At 36.0% G+C, this 26,912-nt stretch overlaps 1 protein-coding gene across 2 annotated transcripts in view; it reads right to left on the bottom strand.

Moving 5' to 3' along the window:
* Positions 1–26,912, bottom strand: part of CNTN1 (contactin 1) — a 174,141-nt gene that overhangs the window by 88,769 nt on the left and 58,460 nt on the right. Inside the window, exons 14-15 of one of the 2 annotated variants that reach the window (XM_039249357.1) lie at positions 22,597–22,717; positions 4,462–4,766 (exon numbers count right to left, since the gene is read on the bottom strand). In XM_039249357.1, coding sequence (XP_039105288.1) covers positions 4,687–4,766; positions 22,597–22,717 — 201 coding nt within the window. In that variant the 3' untranslated portion in view covers positions 4,462–4,686. Of the gene's footprint in view, positions 1–4,461; positions 4,767–22,596; positions 22,718–26,912 lie in introns of those variants that run through there. The other variant, XM_039249355.1, reaches the window with a different exon arrangement.

Here is a 26,912-nt window from a genome sequence, read left to right on the forward strand (position 1 = left end):
GTGTGGAGGAACTGGGATATTTCTCTGACTAGCCCTAGCAAAACTTTGTTTTGATTCTTCTCACTATCATTAAATACCTATGAAGCTAGAAAGAGAAGGGTAAGGAGAAAAATAAGAAGGATCTGGGGGAATAGATAAAAAGTTAGTTAAAGGACACTTTTTGTTTTTAGTTTTTATGAAGAGAGTCGGAACAAATTCTCCTAGGATAAAATTACCAGTGCAAATATCAGTATTGATTCTCTCTATTCCTTCTCCTATTCAAAAGCATGGTGCTCTATCACTATTTTTCTTGGAGCTACCTTTCTGTACCTCAGATGGAGGCTGCCACTATGCACTTCCTTCTCTATTTGCATTATGCTCTCTCTTACTATTCTGGTTTTTCACTCATGTTCTTTTCCTCTGACTTTAAATATCCCTCGCAGAGATTTCTGCCTGAGAACACTCCATAAAAATCTCACCTATAGGGGATAATTAGTGGTCTGTCAAGGTCCTTGTTAGTGCTATGTTTCTACATTGTGGGTTCTTCCTCAAAGTTAGGCAGAAGGAATCTACAATTACTGAAGCTGGTTCTTTTTTTCTTTTTTCTTTTTTTTTTCCCCAGTGAAGAAGGATTGTAGGAAATAGCCAGAATGGTCTTCTACCATCTGTGGTTCAATGCAGTCTCATCTGCCATATCAATACTTCCTTCCCCTATATCTCTCCAGGTTCTCGATGTTTTAACTATGAAAGCACTGATTTCAGGCAATTTCATTTCAGTATGTAATATGGGGCACATACGTTTTAGAGTGCATGTAAGCGAACATCTGTACATTTACCAAGGGATCCAGAAGTCTAAAAGGGTTATTGCCAGACCACACAGTTAGTCTGTAACAGAGTACAGATCGGGACAAGAGACTGGGTTTTTCCTGGTATAATCTCATATCCTGGTATATGAGATATGAGATTTCTCATATCTCAGAAAATGAGAAAAGGTCCATCTGAAATTTAGATCCTGTAGCCCAAATGTGCCTGTCTGCAAAAGTCTTCCCAAAAGCTACCTGAACATTGACAGGTTTAATCCTGCCATTTTCTTGGATTTGTCCGTATTTTTTAATGTTTTTCTTTTTTTTTTTTTTAACTTATTTCTGAGAGAGAGACAGCGTGAGTAGGGGAGGGTCAGAGAGAGAGGGAGACACAGAATCTGAAGCAGGCTCCAAGCTCTGAGCTGTCAGTACAGAGCCCAAAGTGGGGCACGAACCCACGAACTGTGAGATCATGACCTGAACCGAAGTCGGACACTTAATCTACTGAGCCACCCAGGTGCCTCTGTCAGTATTTCTTAAAATAATATAGTGTATTTTTTAACAAGCATGAACTCATAACAACATAAAATTTATATATGACAAAATGTTAGTGAATACAAATTTTATATGTTTTATTTTAATAAAAATAATATCTTTTACTGAGCCCGTATTATATTAAAGTCATGCTAAATCTGACAATTCTTACAAATAACCTTATGATGTAGGTGCTATTATTTTTGCTATTTTATCAGTGAGGGAACAGAGACATGGATAGGTTAAATGATCAGAGTGATACAGCTAGCAAATGACAAAGCTAGGATGTAAACACAACCAATTTGCCATGAGACCAACTTTTCAATAACTATAGCACAATGATTTAAAATTTTGCATTATCGGAGTCAACTTAAAGAAATGGTATTGAGCTTCCTTTGGAGACCTTTCTTGTTGGGGATAATATGAATATCTTGGGCACAAATGTATATTTTAGAAAAAATGATAAAAACTGTTATATGATGACCATCACTTTTTAAATCTTTGCTTGATCTGTTAACTCAGATGAATAAAGATAAATTCATCGCCCATCTATAAATTCATATTCAATAGATCCCCACCATAAAGCCATCTATTAATCTTTCCTGAGTTTTACCGGTGTCTTTCGGTAAAAAGGCCTACGTATAAACAAAATATACGTGTGACTTCCACTCAATTCTTGTTCATAGGTAATCAGAGGAAACACTGAGCAAGAACACAATTATTATCAATCTGGCCATTTCTTCTTTGGGAATGTAGTAACATTCTATGAAACTCTATGAAAAGGAGTTTCGACACTTGAGGAAAAATTGCCAGGAAAAAAGTATTTTCAAGTTTCTCCATCAATAACTGAGACACATTTTCTGGTGAATCCAATGGGATAGAAGATTTGAAATTAGGACCCTCCAGAATTAAGCAGGATGCACACCAGCCATGACTCCACCCCATGCACTGCTTGAGTCTGTGCTGACACTTAGGCAGTAATTACCAATGTACTTTCTTCTTCTTAAACACTGACTTTCTAAACAACCGGACCCAAAACCTCTGGTCCTTTTGGGATCTCCTTCCACACGGCACACATATTTAATATAAACCTTCATGTTCCAGAGCTGCTGCAAGCGTCAAATGCCTCTAGCATTACTCTCTACCTGCAATTCCCAATAAGTAATTAAAGCAAACATCACATGCAAATACTCTGTAGTTCATGGTTAATTTTTACTAAAATAGCAAGCTTTAATGAAAAGTTTGAATGTTAGGGAAACAAAAACTTTTCAAATTTAATTATTTTCCCTTTTAAAATAAAATTATCTTTAAAAATCACATCACTGAAAGGACACCAGTTATATTAGGAGAGGCGACTTCTTTCTTTACCAGAATGTTTCAGCTAAAGTCCTTTATTATCGTAGACCTATTTCTTGTCTCAAAATTAGATAAGACCATGGCTCTACCATAATGTTATGAAACACAGTTCAATGTCATGTGGTCTTGTCATGTTTAAAACTGCACTAAAATGAAGCTGAATATTAAATACCCCTACCATTTCAAAGGTATGTGGTAATTTTTAAACCTCTAACATTGAGAAATGTGAACTTAGATCCATTAGTAATGAGAATAAGGCTAATGAAAGAACAATGAATCTTTATAACCTCCACTTATTATCGATGCAGTTTATTTAAACAAGAATATTTTCCCTTTCCTGGAAGCAGGAAAAGCACACTTGTTATGTGATTTCCTTTCAAATTCTTATTCTTTCTTTTTAAAGCTATATCCCCATCTAGGGGCACCTGGGTGGCTCAGTCAGTTAAACGTCGAACTTCAGCTCAGATCATGATTTCACCACCTGTGAGTTCAAGCCCCGCATCGGTCTCTGAGCTCACAGCTCAGAGGCTAGAGTCTGCTTCAGATTCTGTGTCTCCCTCTCTCTCTCTCTCTATCCTCTCCTGCTTGCACTGTCTCTCTTTCTCTCAAAAGTAAATAAACATTAAAAAAAAATTTAATTAAGAAAATTATATCCTCATCTGATCTTGGTGGTATACTTTCAATTATGATCTATGAAAGGAGATGCCCACAATGATGATTCATGCACATGTCTCTATGATGACATTTATAGGTACATGAGAATCTCAAATACATTTGAAACATCTTATTAAAATGGCAATTGAGCTGGATCCCTAGTCTAAATTCTAAGAGTTCCATCTGTGACAATAATTGAGACTAGAACATTAAAAAGATTTAAAAAGATGGAAATTAACAACATCTTGAGCCAGAGACTTTTATTCCTTTATGATGACTAGTGAATTATTTTTAAAAAGGCACTATGTATATATTTAAGAGTCATATCCACATCCCTCAAAACTTTCTTGAAAGTTCTTCCAACAACAGATGGGGTTGCTTGAGTTACTAAATGAGAAGTTTATATAATACCCTATACCTAAAAATAAACCTGTTGAAGAGCAAAAGTATTTCTGGTAAAGAGACAAGAATTTTAAGCATGTCTTTTTGACCAAAGGGGGAAAAAATGAAAGCATTTTCAAACAATGAAATTTAAGCACTTCCAGAAAGAATTATATACACTTCATTTTAACCCTTCACTTCTTCTCAAGTCCTTCCAGTCACAGTCTCAAATTTCCTGCCCAAATTAAAGATCCAAGAAGGTTGATGGGAGGAGTTAATACAATTAAATACACATGCATGCTGCTAATGGCTTGGTATCTTCCCGTAAGCCTTGCTACTGAGAGGAAAATTTTCTCCGCATGCTGTCCATTTTCACTAACCAATCCCAGGAACTGTTCCAAAAACCCTAAAGAGCCATGGACGGTGTTGAGTTGTTTATTGCCGCTTTTCATCCACTCTTGCCAAGGAATATACACACGGCACCAGGATACAAAGACCACTGGAGTAATGCCCCTTAGCCTGCATCCTAATTAAAAGGACACCTTAGTGAATTTGACAACAACACTGTTCATTACCTGCTTGGCAAAATCAAACAGTCCTTTCAGTAGCAATACTCCTGTATTATAATTCACCAGTTCTTCATTTTTTTTTTTTTCAGATTATGAGCTAATTTCTGAGATATGGAATTTCAATGAAAAACAGGACATAAAAACACAAAAATTTCACTTGGCCATTATAAGATGTACTAGGTTAGTTCACTAGCCATTTTTCATATTAGTGAAGCTGTATAATTATGTTTTTAAATATCTTCCTGCTCAAAAGTATGTTTAGAAGTTTCAAAGGGGCAAAATCCTCTAAGATCTAGATTGGAATGGAAAACTGCAGAGGCTACAAAATTGAGTTAATTAGTAAAATCTAGAATAATATGTTAAAAAAAGGAAAAAAAAAAGGCTTTCACACAAATGGTGAGTGTCAACGATCACCAGGTTGGAGGCAGGCTGGCACAGACGGGGAGAAAAGGATCCACCATGTTTTTCTCTCCATCTTTTCTGTTTTTACCTGCAAGAGGAAAGATCAAGGCTGAAGGGACAGTGTGGATGCCCGGTGAGGGGCAGGAAGCCATGTACTTTGGGCTTTTGTCATGAGTCCTTGATGGATAAGTTGAACTAATGAGCAAAGAAAATCATCTTCTCTGAGGCACTGGAGATGGGAGTCTAAAAGAGAGAAGGCTAAAGTGACAAGCTTTGGCCCAATCAAACCTCCCTCCCCCAGTAACAGTGACTGACTTTCTGGAGAACAAGAGCTCTACCTGGATCCCGTCCCTACCCCCCGTTAGCAAACAAACAAGCAAAAACTCTTAGAACCTTTGTAATTTAATTCCAGAAGTGCAAGTCTACTTGTTAAAACATGTGCTTGAAGGGTTCTACTAAGAAAAAAATACTGAGGGTGAATTCAGCAATGCTTCTAAAAAGCTAATCAGTGTTTGGCACTGTCTGTTATGGGAATTTATATTTCGAGATATATGGTATTAATTTTTTATGTCTACATATACATTAATAGCAAAGGGGGAGGAAATAAAGGGAGATATTTATAAAACATCACCATGGTCATTGTGTGAACTATAAGTATTATTATTGTCTTCCATAAACATGCATTCTGAGGCTTATAGCGATTAACTGACTAGCCTAAGACCACAGCTTAGTCAGTAGGTGAAGTGGCTTTCGAAGGTATATTTGTCTCATGTAGCTTCATGAGACAAATCATCAGCGCAGAACCTGATGCAGGGCTCAAATTAATGAAGTATGAGATCATGATCTTAGCCAAGATCAAGAGTTGGGCGCTCAACTGACGGAGCTACCCACGCGCCTCACAGCATATAGATCTTTTAATGATTGTATGCATGTATTTGCTATATTACTAGAGAAAATCATGTAATTTATAGGATGACCAGCCACCTCTTTCCCCTATCAAAGTATACTTTGATTATTAGAATCAGACCACTTTACAACCACTATTATCTCCCTGGAGGTAACTATTTAAGTATGAGAAATAATATCTAAGAAAACTTGCTTCTGCTGACTGCTTATTGCAAATTTTATCCTTATGATAAATGGTAACAGAGGACACAAAACTTACTTACTATTTTAAACACATGAGATTTCTATGTCTTTTCAGCGAGAACTGAAAGTACTAATCTTGGATACATTCTATGCACACACCAGTCTCCTCACCCCCTGGCCTTTAAATAAAGTTTTGGTAGAACTTGTTATATTACCAGAGTTTGCTTCTCTGAAACCTAAGGTTTTATGTCTGATAAGACGGGACTCTGTACAGTCACACAGCAAGTCTCCCTAAACTGCTGAACAAGAGACTGTCATTTCCTCGATTTAGGCACCTTGGCTACCAGCTGACTCAGGAACATATCGCATGGCGGTCTTCCACGTTCTTTACAACATCCACATTAGACAGATCTGACATACTCCTGTCAGTAATGGTCCCTTTTTCCTGGAGAAATTCACAGGAACATGTGAAGTTGCTCAAGCTCTGGTTGCTGATAGCCAGTAACATGGGAGGGAGCTGAAGTTCAGAGGTGTGTTCTTCAGTGTGACGGACCGTAGACTATTCAGGGACACTCATCTCGGCATGGCACAAGTTACTTGCTACTCAGAGGTTTCTGCACTCACTCTTTTCTAAAATTAAGTGGATTCAAGGTTTGCGCTGCAACAGGCTAACTCTTAGCTCACGTGCATCATCCCAGTGCACTTTCAAACAGAGGAGATGGTGCTCCAACACTGCCCTGGAAATTCATGTAAACCACAGCCAGCTTCCTCGCCTCCTCTCATGTCCTTAGAGTAACCATTACTGATGGCTAATAGTGGACAATTAGAAATTAAAATAGTGTTTTACTTTTTAGGGAAAAAAAGCCTTGGGATTCATGGCAGAATAGGCACTGACTTATAAGTGTACTGGGCAGTCAAATATTATAAAGGAAAAGTGAAGTAGCAGAGGAAAGACAGAAGTCACTGCTGTGCTGATGTAATGATAAGTCCGAAGTCAAACTTAGATAACACATGGGGTATTTAGTCACACAAGTATAGGAACCTGTAGTTACCTTTAGGGAGGAAGTGGAGAGGGTGCAAAATATGGTTGCATCATAGTTCAAATCCACAGCTAGATTTATAGGATATCAAGAGAGAGTCTACAGAGTCAGTTACAAAATACTTTTCACATTTCTTTCTCTCTCTTTGAGTGTATCTTAATTAATCCCAGTGATGATGGCAGTATAAGGACTTGTGTGATAGGAATTCAAAAGGACTAGAATCTCTTTTCTGCAACTTGTTTATTTTTATTTTTATTTTTTAGAGAGAAAGAGAGCACAAGCAGAGGAGAGAGGAAGAGAGAGGCAGAGAGAGAGAGAGAGAGAGAATATTAAGCAGGTGCCATGCATGGAGGTCAACACAGGGCTCACACCCACAACCCTGGGAACTCTGGAGCTGAAATCAAGAGTCAGATGCTCAACCGACTGAGCCACCCAGAAGCCCCTCTTCTCTGCAATTTCTTAAATTGATCATAGGTTTAGAGAGTAAAAGCTTTTTCTGAGTTCCTTTTATTCTCATATGTTTAAGTGTAAAAAATCTGTGACCTAATCAAGTACTCAGGGGGTGGGCTGGTGAGAGTTGGCTGGTGGCAGAGAGATGTTGGTGGCAGGAAGCCAGTCTGCAAAAGGCACCATCAAGAAAGAATCGGATGTTCCAGAACCTTGAAACGACAGTACCACAAAAATATATAAGAAAATTGTTCAGTTTAAATGGGATTTTACACCATTAAGTCTTCCCTTGGTTATAATTTCAGTAATGAAGCTAAGGTGTTTTTGTCTTCTTTTGTTTGACGAAATGAACCGAAAAGAAAAGATTTTAAATTCTAATTTCAAATAACTTAAGATTTTACTCTCTTCTCTAAACTAACTTTGAATTATCATCAGTACCTCGGAGTGGTTTTGGTAGACAATTTAGTTCATTTGATAAAATAAACCAGATGCCAACAGTAAAACAGACGTAAAATAAAAATTGTATAATCTGGTTTTTATATTTTGGGAAGTGAAACATTCAGTGGAGTAAGGTAAGTTGTATAGTAAATTTAGAGCACTGGTATCTGGCCACATTCTGGCTTTATAAGGCGAGAGCTGAAGATTATTTCTTTTCCTTTTCTAAACTCCCTTTGCTTATAAGTTATTGCACTACTACCTCAGCAATTTTAAGATACAACAATAAGATGACATGATAAAATTTATATGATAGTCCTGTAGGCATATACATTATAAAGGAAAACACTGAAATATTTGAATGAATGAATTTTATTTATTTTTAAACAATTTTTAATGCTTATTTTTGAGAGTGAGAGACAGAGCGCAAGTGGGAGGAGGGACAGAGAGAGAAGGAGACACAGAATCTGAAGCAGGGTCCAGGATCCAAGCTGTCAGCATAGAGCCTGACACAGGGCTTGAACTCATGAACCACAAGATCATGACCTGAGCCGAAGTTGGAGGTTGACAGAGCCACCCAGGTGCCCCTTGAATTAATTAATTTAAAAACAATTTTTAATGTTTATTTATTTGCAAGAGGCAGAGAGAGACAGAGCATGAGCGGGGGAGGGGCAGCGAGAGAGGGAGACACAGAATCTGAAGCAGGCTCCAGGCTCTGAGTTGTCAGCACACAGCCTAACTCAGGGCTCAAACTCATGAGCTGTGAAATCATGACCTGAGCCGAAGTTGGACGCTCAACAGACTGAGCCACCCAGGTGCCCCTAAATGAATGAACGAATTAATTAATTAATTAATTAATTAATTTTAAAGCTAAAGAGCACATTTTAAAATCAAGCTTTAAAGCCATATACTATATTTATTGTTTTTGCTCTTATAATTGTATGACGTTGAGTAGCTAAAAATATGGTGATATATATATGTATATATATACGTATATTAAACTACTATAATTTTCCCTGTTATTAGGCCAGACATAAATTATCATGGGCAAAAATAAAATTGCAAAATCTGCATCAGTTACTTTCTATAGAATAAAATGTCTTATCAATAAAGAGGCCTAATTTTTTATTTTTCCACATTGATTATCTCATTGAATATATCTGGTTATATTGTGTTACAGCAATGAGCTAGATGTTTGATCTACAGTCAAGCATCTTGGATTCAAATCTTGTTCTTCTATTTAATAGCTATATGACCCTCAGCCTCATTAAGACTCAATTTTCTCATGTGTAAATTGGGGATAACAATAGTATCCATCACTTAAAACAGTGCCTGTTAAGTAATAAGCCTTTAATTAATATTATATATCTTTATATAAGAAATAGATGATATATGGTCAGTAATATGTATCTTAATAACATATGTCTATTATGATATTGTATGTTCTATATTATACATTAAATTATATAACTATATATCTTCATTTTTTATTTTATATTCATAATATAATGTTTTTTTCACAGCATAAAGATTGGAGTTGTAAACATAATATTCTGCCAACATACACTGAAATTATTTTTAAAATATGAACTAACTGCCATTTATTTATGCTCATAAGGACTTTTAGATATCTCTGATTATCTGTACTGCTATTATAATCTGATATAATTGGCAGATATATTTGGCACCATCGGTAAATACACCAGATGTATAAAACCTACCATTCTGCACTGCAGTGGAGCATATAAAAGTACACATGGCTATTAAGTTCTGTAAAGCTTTCCTCCCTTCTCTCCTGAAATCAGAGTGAGGGGGAGCAAGTCTGCCAATTATTTTTTAAGGGAGCCATGGGTACAGACAGACTGTGTAGCAAAGAGTAAGGTTCAGCTTGCCAAAAGCTGATCAGTTTGATTATGAGATTAAAAAAAAAGAAGTCAGGAACAATTAGTTAACAAAGAGGAGAAGAAATCCACCAAAAAAACTTCTCATTGGATTCCACTGAGGAATAAGATAAGTAAATTTTCACCAGTGTTTGCACTATAGTGTTGTGTACAACTTATGATTGTCACACGGTTCTGTTTTAATTTTTGACTTTGTAAAATGAAGTGTTAAACTAGATCATTTTCAAGACCCATCTTAAAGCTCAGAAGAGTATGACTCATTCTGAATGAAGCACATACTTTGTTGACATATTTGAAAATTTCCTTGAACTTTTATCAACTTACATTGAACTTACACTGAGGAATACAATTTCAAATCGCTGGTGTACTTTATAACTTTAGTAGTATTGAAAAAGTTGTTATTTTTATTAGAGCTTCAAAAAAATTAAACTACTAATGAGTTCTAACTTTGAAGCAATCAAGCTACTTTCTAAATTCTGTATTTATTACAAACAGATACACATTCCAGCTCATTACTTCAGTATCAGTGTGTAACAGTTATGGAGAAGCGTCCCTTAGCAGCTTTTGAATCTGTAGATCTCAATGGAAAGGAGAATGCTTAAGTTCTGCGCAGGCTTTCACTATTAATAGATGTATCACTGTGGTTTAGTGCCAAGTGGGGTCAGGATGCCTCAGAATGGCGCCCAGTCAGTCATTGTTCCAGCCAGTGTGGGCAGCAAGGGCCATTTTCCTGTCTCAGTCCTGTGAGGGCTGAGGAGATGGAATCTTTAGTCTGTCTATGTGGCAAACTTTCTTGGACAACACAAGTGGAAAATAGAGGCAATTATCCAAGTATCTGAGGTAAATGTGTGTTTTTCTGACCCAAATACTTGAAAAACTACCTCAACTCTTCTCTTTGGTTTGACTATGATTATCTGGACACATTATTATGCCTTTATAAGTGTATCTCTTCACATAAGTGTGTATGGGGGCAGAGGTCAAAAGGTGTGTGTGTACTGGTATGCCTGTCTAACTTGGTATATATGGTACAGGAAACTTTTTGTCTGTTCTTCCTAATTTTATAGAGACTAAATTGATTAATTTCAAAGCCCTATGTAATTTCATTTAGGCATGTCATGTCTGACTAATTTTGAATACAAACCCACAGTCTCACAGTTAATAATAATTTGAATATAGGATTTCTTAAACACAACAGGAATATTTATGCCAAGTACCACAAAAAAAATCTGGTGATTTAACACCAGAAGTTCCACAAATCTTAACATGACAGCAGACTTTACTAGCCAAGGTCACTGGGTTAGCCATACAAATAGAATTCTAAATAATCCAGGAATTAATGATTCAATATCTTTTTATAGACTGTCTATGGTTTTAACTTTTCCCACAGTGTTTTAAAACCTTAACTCCTATTTATTAGCATGTGCCAGATAATGGGAAGGGAAAGAGAAAAGAGCAGAGCTGTAATCTCTAACTTTTGTTACTTAGTAGCAGCAATTCTAGAACAGACTTGGTCACCTTTCTGACACTACACCAAATTAACTATAGAAAGCTTTAGAGTAAAAGTATTAGCTACATAAGTTTTAGAAATTAACTATAGATTTTATTGATTCATTTTCTTTGGAAGAAACTCTAATACAATGACAAAACTGGACTGATTATTACTAGGTAGATGGGTAATACAGGGCAAATCTATCTCAGAGTCCAAATTTACAAAATGAAGGGATAGGAATTGTCTAAATGACTTCTAGGATTAATATTAAATTAAAAATTGTGTTTTCAAATTTGAACATAAATGCAGAGATTTCATGTAGTTACTGTGAAGAGGAAACAAGATGTAATAAATGCATGATTTGACAATAAAAGAACCAATAAAACTTTTTATCTTAAAGAAAATGTTTATCTATACCATATTTAAAAATTTTTTGTTTTCATTTATTTTTGAGATGAGAGAGAGCACAAGTGGGGGAGGGACAGAGGGAGAGGGAGACACAGAATCTGAAGCAGGCTCCAGGATCTGGGCTGTCTGGACAGAACCTGATGCAGGGCTTGAAGCCATGAACCGTGAGATCATGACGTGAGCCAAAATAACCAACTGAACCACCCAGGCACCCAATGCCATATTTTTTTTTTAAAGAAAGAGTACTAATTAACCTAAAACAACAGTATCTGAGTAAATGCATTAAAACTAATTTTGCCTGGACAGCAAACAGACGTATGCTCTGGATATGAACTCCGCTAATATAAAGCAGCTAAGCATTTCCTGTAGAAAAGACCACTAGCCAACCATTGATTTAAAATATAGCAATACTGGGGCACCTGAGTGACTCAGTCAGTTGAGCATCTGACTTTGGCTCAGGCCATGATCTCATAGTTCATGAGTGGGAGCCTCTCGTCAGGCTCTGTGCTGACAGCCTGCTCTAGATTCTGTGTCTCCCTCTCTCTCTGCCTCTCCCCTGCTCATGATCTCTCTCTCTCTCTCAAAAATAAATAAAAACATTAAAAATAAAATAAAATAAAATATAGCAATATTATTCAGATAAAATGTATACTGACAGTTTCCATCAGGTTATTTATTTGGCTATGTTATCTTAAATTATTCAATGAAGGGCTTAAAAGTGAGTTAGTCATCAGCAAAAATGATCTCCTTAAGAAAGAATCTGGTAACCATGTCATTAGACCAAGTAATAAAAACTTCAATGAATTACATCAAATAAAGATGGCATCTAGCATATCCATTTTCATTCTGAAACTGTACTCTGGCTTTAGGAATAAAGTGAAAAGCTTCACACACACACACACACACACTAATCATCTAAATAAAAATTAATTTCAGCTACTCTTTTTTTTCAAAGATTTCCAAATTTCATGTAGCAGATGTCAGGGTTTGAGAATCAGACCAAAACAAAACAAAAGTTTCAGATAGTGAAAGTCTTTTTCTTTTGTGTTTAAACTCAGACTTACACTAAGAAATTTTGTTTAATATGGTATTTAAGATGTAAAAATAAAAAGCGTTGGCATCTGAAAAGTATAGTCCCGGTTGCATTTTCTGTTTTGGCAATTTAAGTGGAAAACATTATGTTCAGCTGGGTGTCAGCAAGGTCTTCCTAATAGTTGGTAGAAATGCCAAGAATATTTATAATACAACAGAAATACCATGAAGAGTGGTAAAACACGGATGTCAAAGCCTAATTTCTTGCTATTGTGACCTAATTTTATGGTCCAGTTTTGAATGTTGCCCAAAAGTACACTCATGAAAGAGAATTGAGGTTTGGCAAGCTGCATAAATATTCCCACAAGTGCTGCTAAATAAATCCTGAAAAACCTTTCCCTCTGAAGGACACTCTTTTAGCTGAAGAGCTTCGGCTCTCCAGAAATGTCTTTCATTAAAGGACATTCATACAGGGCTCCTCATTTCTGTCAAAGTTTGTTTGATGAAGCAACCTGAAATACATTTTTATGGCACCTAAGAAGTAAAACATTTCTTATAACAAGGACATCTGTATCAATTCTCTTAGTTCAGGCTTTTATTAAGAGGTCTAAAAGCATTTGAAGTTTAATAACTGATTCTTTTTTTTGTAACTAAGAATAGTTTTAAACTATAAAGTTTTTTTTTAATATTAAGCAACTTATATTTGTTGAGTTCTAAATCCCTTTGGCTATCCTATACACATATCTGTTTGAAAAGGTTAATTCTGAAGTTACCTCCTTCACTGATACAATATTATTTTAAACTGAGTTTATATATGCTTGCTTGGTAGAAAAAAGCTTTCACTAAAATCTTCTATAAACAAATTTAAATATCATAATACCAAGAATGGTATTATAATGTCTTGTAAGGTTACCTTAATTTTTATATTAGTGCTCTAGTTGGGGGAATGTTTCATCATATTTGTTTTTTGTTTTTTCTTTACTGCTGACACATAGTCAGATTGAGTGGTTCTGTGATTAACTGTAGAGTTTTTGAAGGTAAACTACCTTACTTAGTGGGACTTAGGATTTAAGTCCAGTTGTGCTAAAATGATGATGAGGGTGAGGGGAAAAACTCATGGATTAGTTCTTTTCCCCATCTGGGCTGGTCTCCTCCATTCCCATGCCACTCCTGGCCTTCTGTGCCTTTTGGCAAAAGATTAATACCATTTTTCAACTGTCTTCTGACTGACTTCTATTTTGTTTGCATAGGACACACTGGAGGAAAAGAGGACCTTACTATTTTATGAAACACATTTCTAAAATAATTTATCCCCCACATACAGTTGATAAACAAAACAGGATTATGTGCAAACTATTTTCCATGTATATTCCAGAACAATGATTTCCAAATACCAGAGACCATGTTATTACAACCATCTTGGAACACTATTGACAATAGAGTTTGGCTAGCCCAAGCCAGGTTTGAACATTTGGTCACTTCGATTTGCTATATTAATTTGATGTCCCACATAATAAAAATCAAAAATATATTTACTTCAAGGAAAGACAGAAATGCATAGAGGGGAAAAAGAATGAAGAGGGATTTGGGGGAAGAAAGCAGAAAACACACACTGTCCTCTGTTGCTTTTCAGTAATTCAGCTCTGGTCCCAAATCTTCAAGCCCCACTCACTTTTTTCTAGGTCTGGAGGCTAACTGGACACACTTCCTTAGAAGGTAGTTTGTGGCCATCACTTGTTCAAACATTACCTCTGAGTGTACCATACTCCACTTCTTCTAAAATTATACTGTCCTCGAAACAAAGAGCCCACAGGTACTTATTTTCTGTATACTTTCTGTATATTTTCACTGTACCATATGTTCAGTGATTTTTAAAACTTCCTGTTTTGAGATACTTGTAGATTCACATGTATTTATGAAAAATAATACCAGGAGATTCTGTATCTCCTTTGTTCATCCCTCACCATATCACTAAAGTATAACAGCACAACCAGAAAATTTACTTTGCTATAATTCGTCAACCTTAGTCAGATTTCACCAGGTTTTTTTTTTTTTTTTTTTAAATTTATTTCTGAGAGAGAGACAGCATGAACAGGGGAGGGTCAGAGAGAGAGAGAGAGACAGAATCCGAAGCAGGCTCCAGGCTCTGAGCTAGCTGTCAGCACAGAGCCCGACGCAGGGCTCAAACCCATGAACTGTGAGATCATGACCTGAGCCAAAGTCGGACGCCCAACCGACTGAGCCACCCAGGTGCCCCCAGATTTCACTAGTTTTACAGCCCTCATTTGTGTGTCTGTATATTTATGTAGTTCTAAGCAACTTTTCGTTTTATCCAATGCATAGAACATCACAGTTACAGAACGATTTCATCAAAAGAATCCTCTGTGGTGCCCTTTCATGGCTACAATCTACTTCCCTTTCTCAGCCCTCCCTAACCCATGCCAACCATTAATCTACTCTCCATCTCTATAATTTTGTCATTTTAAGAATGCTTCGAAATTGGAATCACACAGTATGTAATGTTTGAGATTGGCTTTTCTTTTTCACTCAGCATAAATCCCTCAAGATACATCCAAGTTGTGTGTATCAATAGATTGTTTCTCTTTTATTTTTGAGTAGTATTCCATGGTACTCATGTACCACAGTTGAACCATTCCCCTATTGAAGGACATGTGGGTTTTTTCCAGCTTTTGATTAGTGTGAATGAATCTGTTGCATTTGTGTATATATTTGTATGTGAACGTAATGTTCTTACGTCTCTGAGACAAACGTCCAGGAGCGCAACTACTGGGTTGTATGGTAAGCACATGGCTAGAAACTGTCTTACTCAGAGTGGCTGTCCCATTTTATATTTTCAACAGCAATGTGTGAGTAACTCACAGTCTCTATATCACCATTTTTTTTTAATTTTAGGCATTCTGATATCATTGTGGTTTTAAACGTACTTTCCCCTAATGGCTAACAATGTTGAACATCTTTTTTATGTTTATCTCCTGGGGTGCCTGGGTGGGTCAGTTGGTTAAGCGTCTGACTCTTGGTTTCAGCTCAGGTTAGGATCTCACAGTTTGTGATTTCAAGACCGACATCAGGCTCTGCACTGACAGCTCAGAGCCTGCCTGGGATCCTCTCCCTCTATCTCTGTCCCTCCCTTGCTCACACATTCACTCCCTCTCTCAAAATAAATAAACTTTAAAAAATTAAGTGTTTATTTCCCATTTGTATATCATCTTTTGAAATGGCTGCTCATGTCTTTTGCCATTTTTCACACTGGATTGCTTTAGGGTCTTGAGAATTCTTTACGTATTCTATACACATATTTTTTGTTGGGCATGTAGTTTGCAAATATTTCCTCCCAATCAGTAACTTGTCCTTCATAATCTTCACAGACATTTTCACAAAGCAAAAGTTTTAAATTTTGATGGAGTCCACTTTATTACTTTTTCATCTTATACACTGTTTCTAATGTCAAGTCTAAACACTTACCCTACTCCTAGATGCTAAACATTTTTTTATGATTTTTCCTGAAAGTTCCATAATTTTACATTCTACATTTAAGTCTATGATTACTTGGGAGTTAATTTTGTACAAGATTTGAGGATTAGGTCAAGGCCCTTGTGTGTGTGTGTGTTTTTTTTCTTTTTGGTCTATGAATGCTCAATTGTTCCAGCATCATTTATTGGAAAGACTATCTTTTCTCCACTGAATAACTTTAGCATCTTTGTTAAAACTCATTTGAGCATATTTATATGTTATTTTCTTTGTGCCCAGTGCTGATGCACCATGGTTCATCAGGCCAATCTTTAATCCAACTTTGCTAGACTCATCCCAGCACTATTAACTCAAAAACCTCTTTAAAGAGGACTTAAAATTGTGTGTCTTTAATCATAATAGTAAATCTAATGTATAACCATGTTTGGGAATTCTGCCCAGAGGTTACACAAAGATCTTTCATGAATCTTTGCTGAGGTTGGTGGTGAGGAAGTAGAGGGTATCAGGTGACTCTCTGACTCTTTTATTAAATTCATTAACAAACATTTAACATTTAGGGAAAATTATAAAAAATAATAAATGGCAACCTATCTTCTCTCTACTTGGCTTAAGAAATGAAACGTTACTTATAAATATGTAGCTTCTTGTGGGTCCCTCCCTCTTCAATCACATTCTCCTCCCCTTCTGTCGCCAACCTCAGAGGTAACCACTCTCCTATATTTTATGATCATCATTTTCATGCATTCTCTATATTTGACCATATAAAATATGCACACACATATGCATGTACATACATATAAACAGATATATATCTAATTTGTTACTTTAACGGAAATCTGAAATAAAAGCAGCTTCCAACTTGGTCAGAGGGGAAGTTATCATTCTCATCATCCCTCAAACCCAGATGACAGCATATCCTGAAATCTGGTTTATTAGCTCAGTTTGATTAGATTTATCCACATGCTTACTGGCTTCTTCACCATGCTTTATGACATCCCAGAACTTTATTCTGGGATTACTGTCTTTCTTCCTGAATTTTACCCATTAGACATCCCTTTATATATACCACTTTCTTGGAGGATAAACTCTGTTATTGCTTGTCCAAATATAACGTTATTTTTCCTCATTATGAATGATAATTTGTCTAGATATACACTTTTTGGTAGACAGTTACTTTTATTTTAGCACACTGAAGCTATTACTCCATGGCTGTAGTAGTATCTACAGCTACATAACAAATTATCCAAAACCCAGTGGCTTACAACAACAATAAACATTACCTCTCCCATTTTCTGTGGATTAAGAGTTTCTGACTGGCATAGCTGGAGAGTTCTTCATCAAGATGTTGACCAAGGCTACAGTCATCTGAAAGCCTGTCTGGAGGATCTGCTTTCTAGATGGCTTCCTGGAATGACTGGGAGATGGATGCTGGTTATCAGTAGGAGGTCTCATCTCCTCATGCAGGTTTTTTAACAAGATGCTGAAATGTCCTCATGACATGGCAGCTAGCTTCTTCCAGATATCGAGCTCCAAGAGCCAAGGGAGAAGAAGTGATGTGAATTCTGACACTGTTCACACTCACTTCTGTTGGCATACAGAGCAATCCCTAGTGTGAAAGGGATTACACAAGGGTTGGTATACCAGAAAGCAAGATAGGTGAGTGGAGGCCATCTTGAAGTCTGACTCCCGCAGTTACCTGGTGACTTGTACTGCGGATGATGAGTAGTACATCTTTTATTGATTTTTACCATCTTTTATTGATTTTTAATGTTCTGCAGTTTTATTTATTTTTAATAATTGCTCTCGTGTTTCATTCTGATTCTTAAAAATGAGAAACCATATTTGTCACTAATTTCCCAAAATTTGTAGTCATTATTTTTTGAAAGCTTTTTCTCTCTGACTTTATTAATTCTTGTGATCATCTGATTTGACAAATATTGCTTTTTCATTATATCCTTAATATCATAATCTCATATTCATAATTTCTTTTTGTTTCTCTGTGCTGAAATGTGTTAATTTCCTCATATCTGTCTCTTAGGTCCCTAAGGCTTTCCTAATCTGTCCCTAATTATTGTTTAACCTATTGATCAATCTATTGATTTTTTATTTTCAATGTTTATATTTATCATTTATAGGAATTATCCTTGCTTTTTCCCTCCAAACTGTCTCATTTTGATAGTATCTTGTTTCACACTCATGTTTGCCATTTCCTCTTTTATTTATTTAAAGACATGTGCAGGATTATTCTCATTCTTATTCCAATGATTAGAATTTATGGAGTACCCTGAACTCAAACACTGTTGTTGTCCATCAGTCTAACTCCCGATTCCCTCTCATTACGGCCTGTGTGTCATTATTTGCATAATTTCATATTTGATTTATCTAAATTTGTTGGAACCCTGAGGGGGCTGGTTTGAAGGTTCACTATTTACAGAGGGTATTCTTTTGCCTTTGCCAGGGCTGTCAGGAAGAATGTATGCTGGTTTACCCAAAGATTTGGGTGCTTTTAGCAAAAGAGGTTTTAGCACATTGAATGAACATATTGCCAATAAAGTAAATAGTTTTGATTTCTTTCATTCAGTACGATTTGAATTCTGTATATAGGGCTTCTGGGACCATACAGCTTGAATAAAAGTTACTTTTGGAAAAAATAATCTCTATTCTGCTGAAAGACTAGCAGAAACCTATCCAAAGTGAAATGATAGAAATACTATAAAAGGCAGCTTCAGAAATCAAAAGTGAAAATTATACAGTCAATATGACCCCATGATTTGAAACTGTTTGCATAAGTGGAGGAACTGACAATGTGTACCACTTTTATGGTCTAATTCTTGAGCATCTGTCAACTCATTTAGTGGGTAAATAAATTGAAGTCCTATAGATTTTTAATTGTTTATGTTTAGTTTTTGAGAGAGAGAGAGAGAGAGAGAGAGAGAGAGAGAGAGCGAGCAGGGGAGGGGCAGAGAGGGAGGGAGACACTGAATCTGAAGCAGGCTCCAGGCTCTGGGCTGTCAGTACAGAGCCCAACATGGGGCTTGAACTCATGGAGTCGCAAGATCATGATCTGAGCCGAAGTCAGGTTCTTAACCAAATGAGCCACGCAAGCACCCCTGAAGTCCTATTCATTTTTAAACGTAAATATTTAAGGTTGTTACAATGACTTATAATTAATTATTAGACCATTTTCTATAAATTATTTTTGGTTGACAACATTTCCTATTGTTTTCCTTATACCTCAATCCCATTATACATTAAACAGATAAAAGGTGGGAGATGAGTTTTCTTTGGGTAAAAAGCTCATGAAATCAGATCCAATGTTACATTTGTTTTGGGCTGTGTTTTTCCTATATTTAATTTTAGTTTTATGTTTAGAAGCACTCAGATTTAACTAATGCATTGCCTCAATTCTAAACTCAGTTTAAAATAATGATGAAAGATATAAGCCTGAAACACATTTTCTCTCACATAGAAATTCCTTTTATCAGACTTTATGAACATACCCACATTCGCCCATCCATGGTTGTTAAAACATACACACATAGATGGTATGAATAACAATAATAATTTTCATTTGTATTTATTTCCTTCAAGGTAACAGAGGCTAAAAGAAACCACAATGTCTAAGTTATGACTGAATATTTCTACCTGTATTTCAGCCTTCTGATAAGGCACAACAGTTTATGCACTAAACCAGTTTTATTGTCCAAAACATTTATCAGTGATCATCAAAGGAAATTACTTTCCTCCCTAACCTGTTCACTGCCCTACTCCAAACACCAATTTCAGAATCAGCAGTTTAGATCACTGACATCTGAATATGAATTAGAATTAGTTCATCTCAAATCTGGCAAGTTCTTATATATATCTAATGTCTAATATATAACATATTCAATATGTTTTGAGACAGATATATTCTTGCAAGGTTGAGTGAAAACTGACTTTTTCAAAAGCAGTTCATAACCTAAATATACTACAAGACCTTCACTATATGGAACTTGTTAGTATTTTTTATTGGCATGAAGTGAATAATCATCCCTTAGTTTCTCTTTTTAGAGAGCCTTGATCTACAAAAGGTAAAGAAATGGTCTTTTAGGCCACTGGTGGCTTTGAAAATCTGATAAAATTATAAATCCACAATACACAATTATGAATCCGCAATGCCATAGACACATGAAGTTTTGCATATAATTTCAGGAAGTCCATGGACCCCTTAGAGCCTGTCCATGGACTCCAGATTATAATTTCCTGGACTAGATGAGAAAATATAATTAAGTGGATAAATGAACCAATAATAATATTACTTGGGTCATGCTATATTTTCTTATAGATTATTCATCATTACTATAATAAATGTAAAGGAAATGTTTAATTTTATATCCCATGACTTAATATATAAAGCATATTTGAAGGTCTAGTTTATATATAATTTGTGGAATAAGTTTTGCAAATATTGGCTTTTTTAATAGCAAATTTCTCTTGACATAAGATGAATATCTTTTATTTTAATAGAAATAAAGTTTGGAGAATGATTATAACTTGCAGACTTTTAACAGTACTAAGCAACACTTTTCATCTACCTATATAGCTGTTTTTTAATATCCTGCTATAGTGTAGGGACTTAAAATGTACTATCATGTTTTTACTGTGTACACTTGCCAGGTTCCATTGCTTTAAAGTATTTTTCCTACAACTAAAAAGCTTAAAGGAAAACATTGATATTTGCAGACAATACAAAGGTTTTTCTTTAAGCTTTTTATCTTCTTTTTATTGGTTTTACCTCTGTAAAAAACATGCTCTATGATGATTATTAATTACCTAAGTATGTGTGGATAGTACTATTAATACCCTGATTGTATTTGCCAAACTTCTTCTTCCCTCTAAATACTGGGAATTTACCACATTGTAATTACATGAAAACACTGGTGTTCAAGCATTGTAACAGAACCCCTATTGTAGCATTAACACTAATTCTGTTAATATGCAAACAATTTCAATTAAATAGATACATAGGCTATTGCTAAGAAAGGCTTAACAGCTAGTAGTCTGACTAGAAAGTACAGGGAACTGGTCCCTCTCTCTGATAACTCTTGAATACTAGATGCCCCAGATCATAAAATACTTTTAATGGAAATACAGAATTTAAATGAACTTTCTTCAAATTCACATAAGAGATGTATGGAATGAATGTGTAAATTCATTTGGATATGAAGTTCAGCTGGACTTCTATTACTCTATTGGAGAATATGTTAACTGGATTATAAGTCTTCTAAGCACTTCCCCAGTATGACTTGGGGATTCCATATTACCATTGCCCTAGAGGGAAATATGGGAGATGTATGAGGTTGAGCGAAACTATATTGATCCAGAAAGGGTATGAAGACAAACCACAGACATCATGTCAGTTACTAAATATTTGATTGTGCAAAAACTGTCTGAACAAATGTGCAATAAATAATAGTCAATAAATATTTTTAGTAGATGAAATATGAAAATATAAAAACCTTAACATAAGAAGAAAATTAAAATGTTAATATGACACTGAGAGAGAATAAGAGAGCTATGAAACTATGAAATGAAATTCTGCAACTCAAGGATTAATAAAAAGACATATGTGAATTTCACAACCTAGTAGAGAAGATAACTCATATGTACAGATTGCTGTAAAACACATTATAAAAAAGTAGTAACTGTTATGAAAGTTAGAAGAGAAGGGATTATATTGGGGACATTAGGAAAGGATTCATTAATTTGGTAAGACTTGAGCCTAGCCTTGAAGGATAGCTTAAGATTTGGGCAACAAATAATGACTACAGGAAATGGAAACAAAGCTGTGAACCAAGGAACAGAGGTGGAAATCCTAGGATATTTTTGTAGACTGCTTGGACAGTGGAGTTGCTTACACAGAATGGTAAGAGATTAAAGTTACACAGGTTAAGGTCAATACATGGACCTTCTTGGTGCTTAGCTAAAAGGCGTGGTCATTATTCTGTAGGCAGTGAAGGAAGAGCCAATGAATGATATTTCCAGGTGACCGTAAGCTACGTAGCAAAGACCAGTATCAAAGTAGCTGTATTTTCAAAAAGGGCATATTCCAGCACATTCTCAATTATGTATAAGAAAAAAAGCACTAGGCTGAAAACTAGCAACAAATAGAAACACGATGCATGTATAAATTAACTTTTTATTCTAAGATTATAGTAATAGATACATAACCCTTGAAGTTACAGTAAACAGTATCAGTATGCTTTTCCATAAAAATAAAAATGGAAACAACACTATTCTTGACACATGAAAAGTATTAGCAGAAATTGAGAACTTCTGGTAAATACTGAGTTTAAAAGCACAAACATTTAGTAGGAGGTATGTGGTGTAGGTTTCTAGAAGATATGTAGTTAGTAAAACAAACAAAATCAGTGTTGTTTACTACATGTCTGGCAAAAATCATTCTTAGGCATGGGTGAGGAGCTGTTCTCAAGGACCAAGACTCTAAATATATAAGAATTCATACCAGAGTTACCAGAAGATTATACATAGTTATGCAAGTCAAATACCTTTGGTTTCATAATTTTAAAATGTTGAAACTCTTACCTCGCACAACAAGGTCAGCTGAAGCTGAAGAATTGTCCACGATTGTCTGAGCAGTGCATGTGTATCTCCCAGCATGCTTCAGCTGGGCATTTCGGATGAGCAGTTCCCCATTGGAATCCAGCTGTTAGCAAAGACAGCAGTCATTCATGTCAGTATAATCATCACTAATTTTATGGCATTTGGGAGATAAGAGGTACATTTTTTCCCTAACAAAATTGAGTGCCATTAAAAGGTATGTCTTTCAGATATGCTAACTCTGTCCTTACTTAGGTTACTTAAAGTTTGGGTTTTGGTACCTTAAGTAAAAATAAAGTGAGTGAATTAAGTAAGATCCTTTTAGCCCTAATATTTTTAACATTCTTGCTTCTATTATCAGAAGGCCATACAGAGATAAACTATTTCACTGATATCTTTAAATGATAAATGATAAGGTCTAAAACTCTTCATGGTAAATATGAACAAGGGTAAATAAATGGTAGACAACTAGGAAGAATTATTAATTTGGTTTTGCAAAGCCAATCAAATTGATTACTTTCAAGATGTACTAACAATAATTGCACAAAGATACTGATAGTGTATAGAAACTATCAAAATGGACTATTCTAACATTTTCTGTTTTGGTCAAAACATGAGCTCCATATAGGCAAAGAATTTCGTTCTGTCACTCCTCTATTCTTAGCATTTGGCTCTTCAAAATATATTTTCTGAAGAAGGTTGAAGGAGTATTTCTTGTGAGAGATAAGGCAACATCTCAATACAGTTTCTAAAAATAGTTAATATTTATTAAATGCCCACTCTATATTCATTTAGAGAAAATTTTGGAAAACTCAATTTTTAAGTAGATATTTGATTTTCTCAAGAACCAAATATATTGATTTACTATTTTAATCATAGATATCCAGCTATGTTAAAAGATGAAAAATTGGTGATTAGGCTAACATCAGACATACTAGAGAAAGATAAGTTTTATATGCTATGATAGACTTACACATTTTTAAGTTTTGATTTTTTAATAACCACTTGTGGAATGAATGCTCTACTTCACCATAGGTTATGCAAATGGCCCTTTCATATATTAATCCCTGTTGGTTTTGGAAAGTGTCTGGGTTTGGTATACTTGTTTAGTTAATGAGGTTGAGAATGAAGGCATATCTTGAAGATATTGCAGGTTTGGTTCCAGACTACCACAAGAGAGCAAGTCAAATGATTTTTTAAAATTTCCCAGTGCATATAAAAATTACATTTACACTATTCTAAAGTCTACTCAGTGTGTGATGACATTGTGTCTAAAAAAGCAGTATACATACTTTAACTTAAAAATACTTTATTGCTAAAAAACACTAACCATCATATGAGCTGTCAGCAAGTCATAATCTTTTGCTGGGGGAAGGTCTTGCCTTATATTGATGGTTGCTGACTGATCAGGATGGTGGTTGATGAAGTTTGAGGTGGCTGTGACAATTTCTTTTTTATTTTTTTTATTTTTAAGGTGCTTATTAATTTTGAGAGAGAGAAAGAGAGCAGGGGAGGGGCAGAGAAAGAGAGAGAGAGAGAGACAGACAGACAGACAGATTCCCAAGCAGGCTACCCACTGTTAGCATGAAGCCTGATGTGTGGCTCAAACCTATGAACCCTGAGATCATGACCTGGCCAAAGCTGGATGCTTAACTGACTGAGCCAACCCAGGCGTCTACAATTTCTTAAAATAAGACAACAGTGTAGCTTGCCTCATAGATTGACTCTTCCTTTCATCAAAGATTTCTCTGTAGCATATGATCCTGTTTGATAGCATTTTACCCACAACTCAACTTCTTTCAAAATGGGAGTCAATCCCCTCAAAACCTGCCCATGCTTTATCAACTACTGTCATTTCAACAATTTTCACAATATCTTCACCAGGATTAGATTCCATCTCAAGAAAACGTATTCTTTGCTCATCCATAGGAAGGAGCTTCTCATCTGCTCAAGTTTCATTATAAAATTGCAGCACTTCAGTCAAATCCTTAAGCTGCACTTCTAACTCTAGTTCTCTTGCACTTTCCACAATATCTACAGTTACTTCCTCCACTGAAGTGTTGAACCCCTCAAAGTCATCTATGAGAGTTAAATCAAATTCTTCCAAAATCCTGTTCACATTGATGCTTTGGCATCTTTCCATGAATTTCAAATGTTCTTACTGGCATCCAAAACTGTGAATTTTTTTCAGAAGTTTTTCAGTTTTCTTTGCCAAGATCCATCAGAGGAATCACTATCTATAGAAGCTATAGTCTTATGAAATGCAGTTCTTAAGTAATAAGACTTGAAGATTTAATGTTCATTTTAAAAGATATATGCAGGGGCGCCTGAGTGGCTCAGTCGGTTAAGCGTCCAACTTCAGCTCAGGTCTCGCAGTCTGTGAGTTCAAGCCCTGCATTGGGCTCTGTGCTATCAGCTCAGAGCCTGGAGCTTGCTTTGGATTCTGTGTCTCCCTCTCTCTGCCCCTCCCCCACTCATGATCTGTCTCTGTCTCAAAAATGAATAAACGTTAAAACAATTTTTTAAAAAAGATATATGCACCCATATGTTTATTGCACCATTATTTACAATACCCATGATATAGAAGCAGCCCAAGTGTCCACTGATAGATGAGTGGATACAGAAGATGTGGTGTACACACTCACACACACTCACACACACACATAGGAATATTAGTAGTAAAATGAAGGAAATCTTGTCATTTACTACAACTTGGCATTATCATTCAAAGTGAACTATGTTAGTTAGAGAAAGACAAATACTATAGTATTTACTTATATATGAAATCTAAAAAGAAAACCCAAAATAAATGAACAAACAAACAAACCAAACTTTTAAATACAGAAAACAATCTGGTGGTTGTCGGAAGGGAGGCTGCTGGGGGAGGAGGGCAAAATAAGTAAAGGAATTAAGAGGTACGAACTTCCAGTTTTAAAATCAACAAGTCATAGGGGCGCCTGGGTGGCTTAGTCGGTTAAGCGTCCGGCTTTCGCTTAGGTCATGATCTCGCGGTTCGTGGGTTCGGGCCCTGCGTCGGGCTCTGTGCTGACTGCCAGCTCAGAACCTGGACCCTATTTCGGAGTCTGTATCTCCCTCTCTCTCTGACCCTCCCCTGCTCACGCTGTCTCTCTCTCTCTCTCTCCTAGAAATAAATAAAAAAATATTAAAAAAAATAAAATCAACAAGTCATGGAGATGAAAAGTACAGTATAGAAAATAGAGACAATAATTTTGTAATGGTGTATGGTGACTGTGCTTGTGATGAGCACTGAGTAATGTACAAAATGCATTGAGTTACTATGCTATACACCTGACACTAATAAAACGTAGTTTGTCAGTTATACTTTAATTATAAGTTTAAAGGAATAATAAAGCTTGAAAGTTGAAATTGCATCTTGATCCATGGGCTGCAGAATAGATGTCGTGTCAGCAGGCATGAACACAACATTAACCTTGTTGTACATTTCCATCAAGGCTCTTTGGTGATCAGGTGCATTGTCAATGAGCACTAATATTTTGAAAAGTGTCACTTTTTTTCTGAGCAATAGATCAACAGTGGGCTTAAAATATTCAGTAAATCATATTGTCAACAGATGTGCTGTCATCCATGCTTTGCTGTTCCATTTACAAAGCAAATGCAGAGTAGATTCTGCATAACTCTTAACAGCCCTAGGATTCTCAGAGTGGTAAATGAGAATTGGCTTCAAGTTAAATCCGCCAATTGCATTAATCCTCACAAGAAAATCAGCCAGTCCTTTGAATCTGTGAAGCCAGGCATTGACTTTTCTCTAGCTATGAAAGTCCTAGTTGGTATCTTCTTTTTTTTTTTTTTTTTTTTTTAATTTATTTCTAGAGAGAGAGAGTGAGCAGGGGAGGGTCAGAGAGAGAGGGTCAGAGAGAGAGGGAGTCACAGACTGAAACAGGCTCCAGGCTCAGAGCTGGCAGACAGCACAGAGCCCGACGCGGGGCTCGAACCCACGAACCATGAGATCACGACCCAAGCGAAAGTCAGACGCTCAACCGACTAAGCCACCCAGGCGCCCCATGGTATCTTCTAATATAAGGCTAGATTTGAAAATCTCTTGTTTAGTGAGGCCACCTTCATCAATGGTCTTAGCCAGAGCATCTGGATAACTTGTTGCTGCTTCTCCATCAGCACCTGCTGCTTTACCTTGTATTGGTACATTATGGAGATGGTTCTTTCTTTAAACCTCATGAAATGATGTTTGCTAGCTTCCAACATTTCCTCTGCTGTTCCCTCATCTCTCTCAGCCTTCAAAGAATTGAATAGTCAGGAACTTG

This window comes from Hyaena hyaena, unplaced genomic scaffold (assembly GCF_003009895.1).
Source record: "Hyaena hyaena isolate Hyena2069 unplaced genomic scaffold, ASM300989v1 scaffold_334, whole genome shotgun sequence".
NCBI lineage: Eukaryota > Metazoa > Chordata > Mammalia > Carnivora > Hyaenidae > Hyaena > Hyaena hyaena.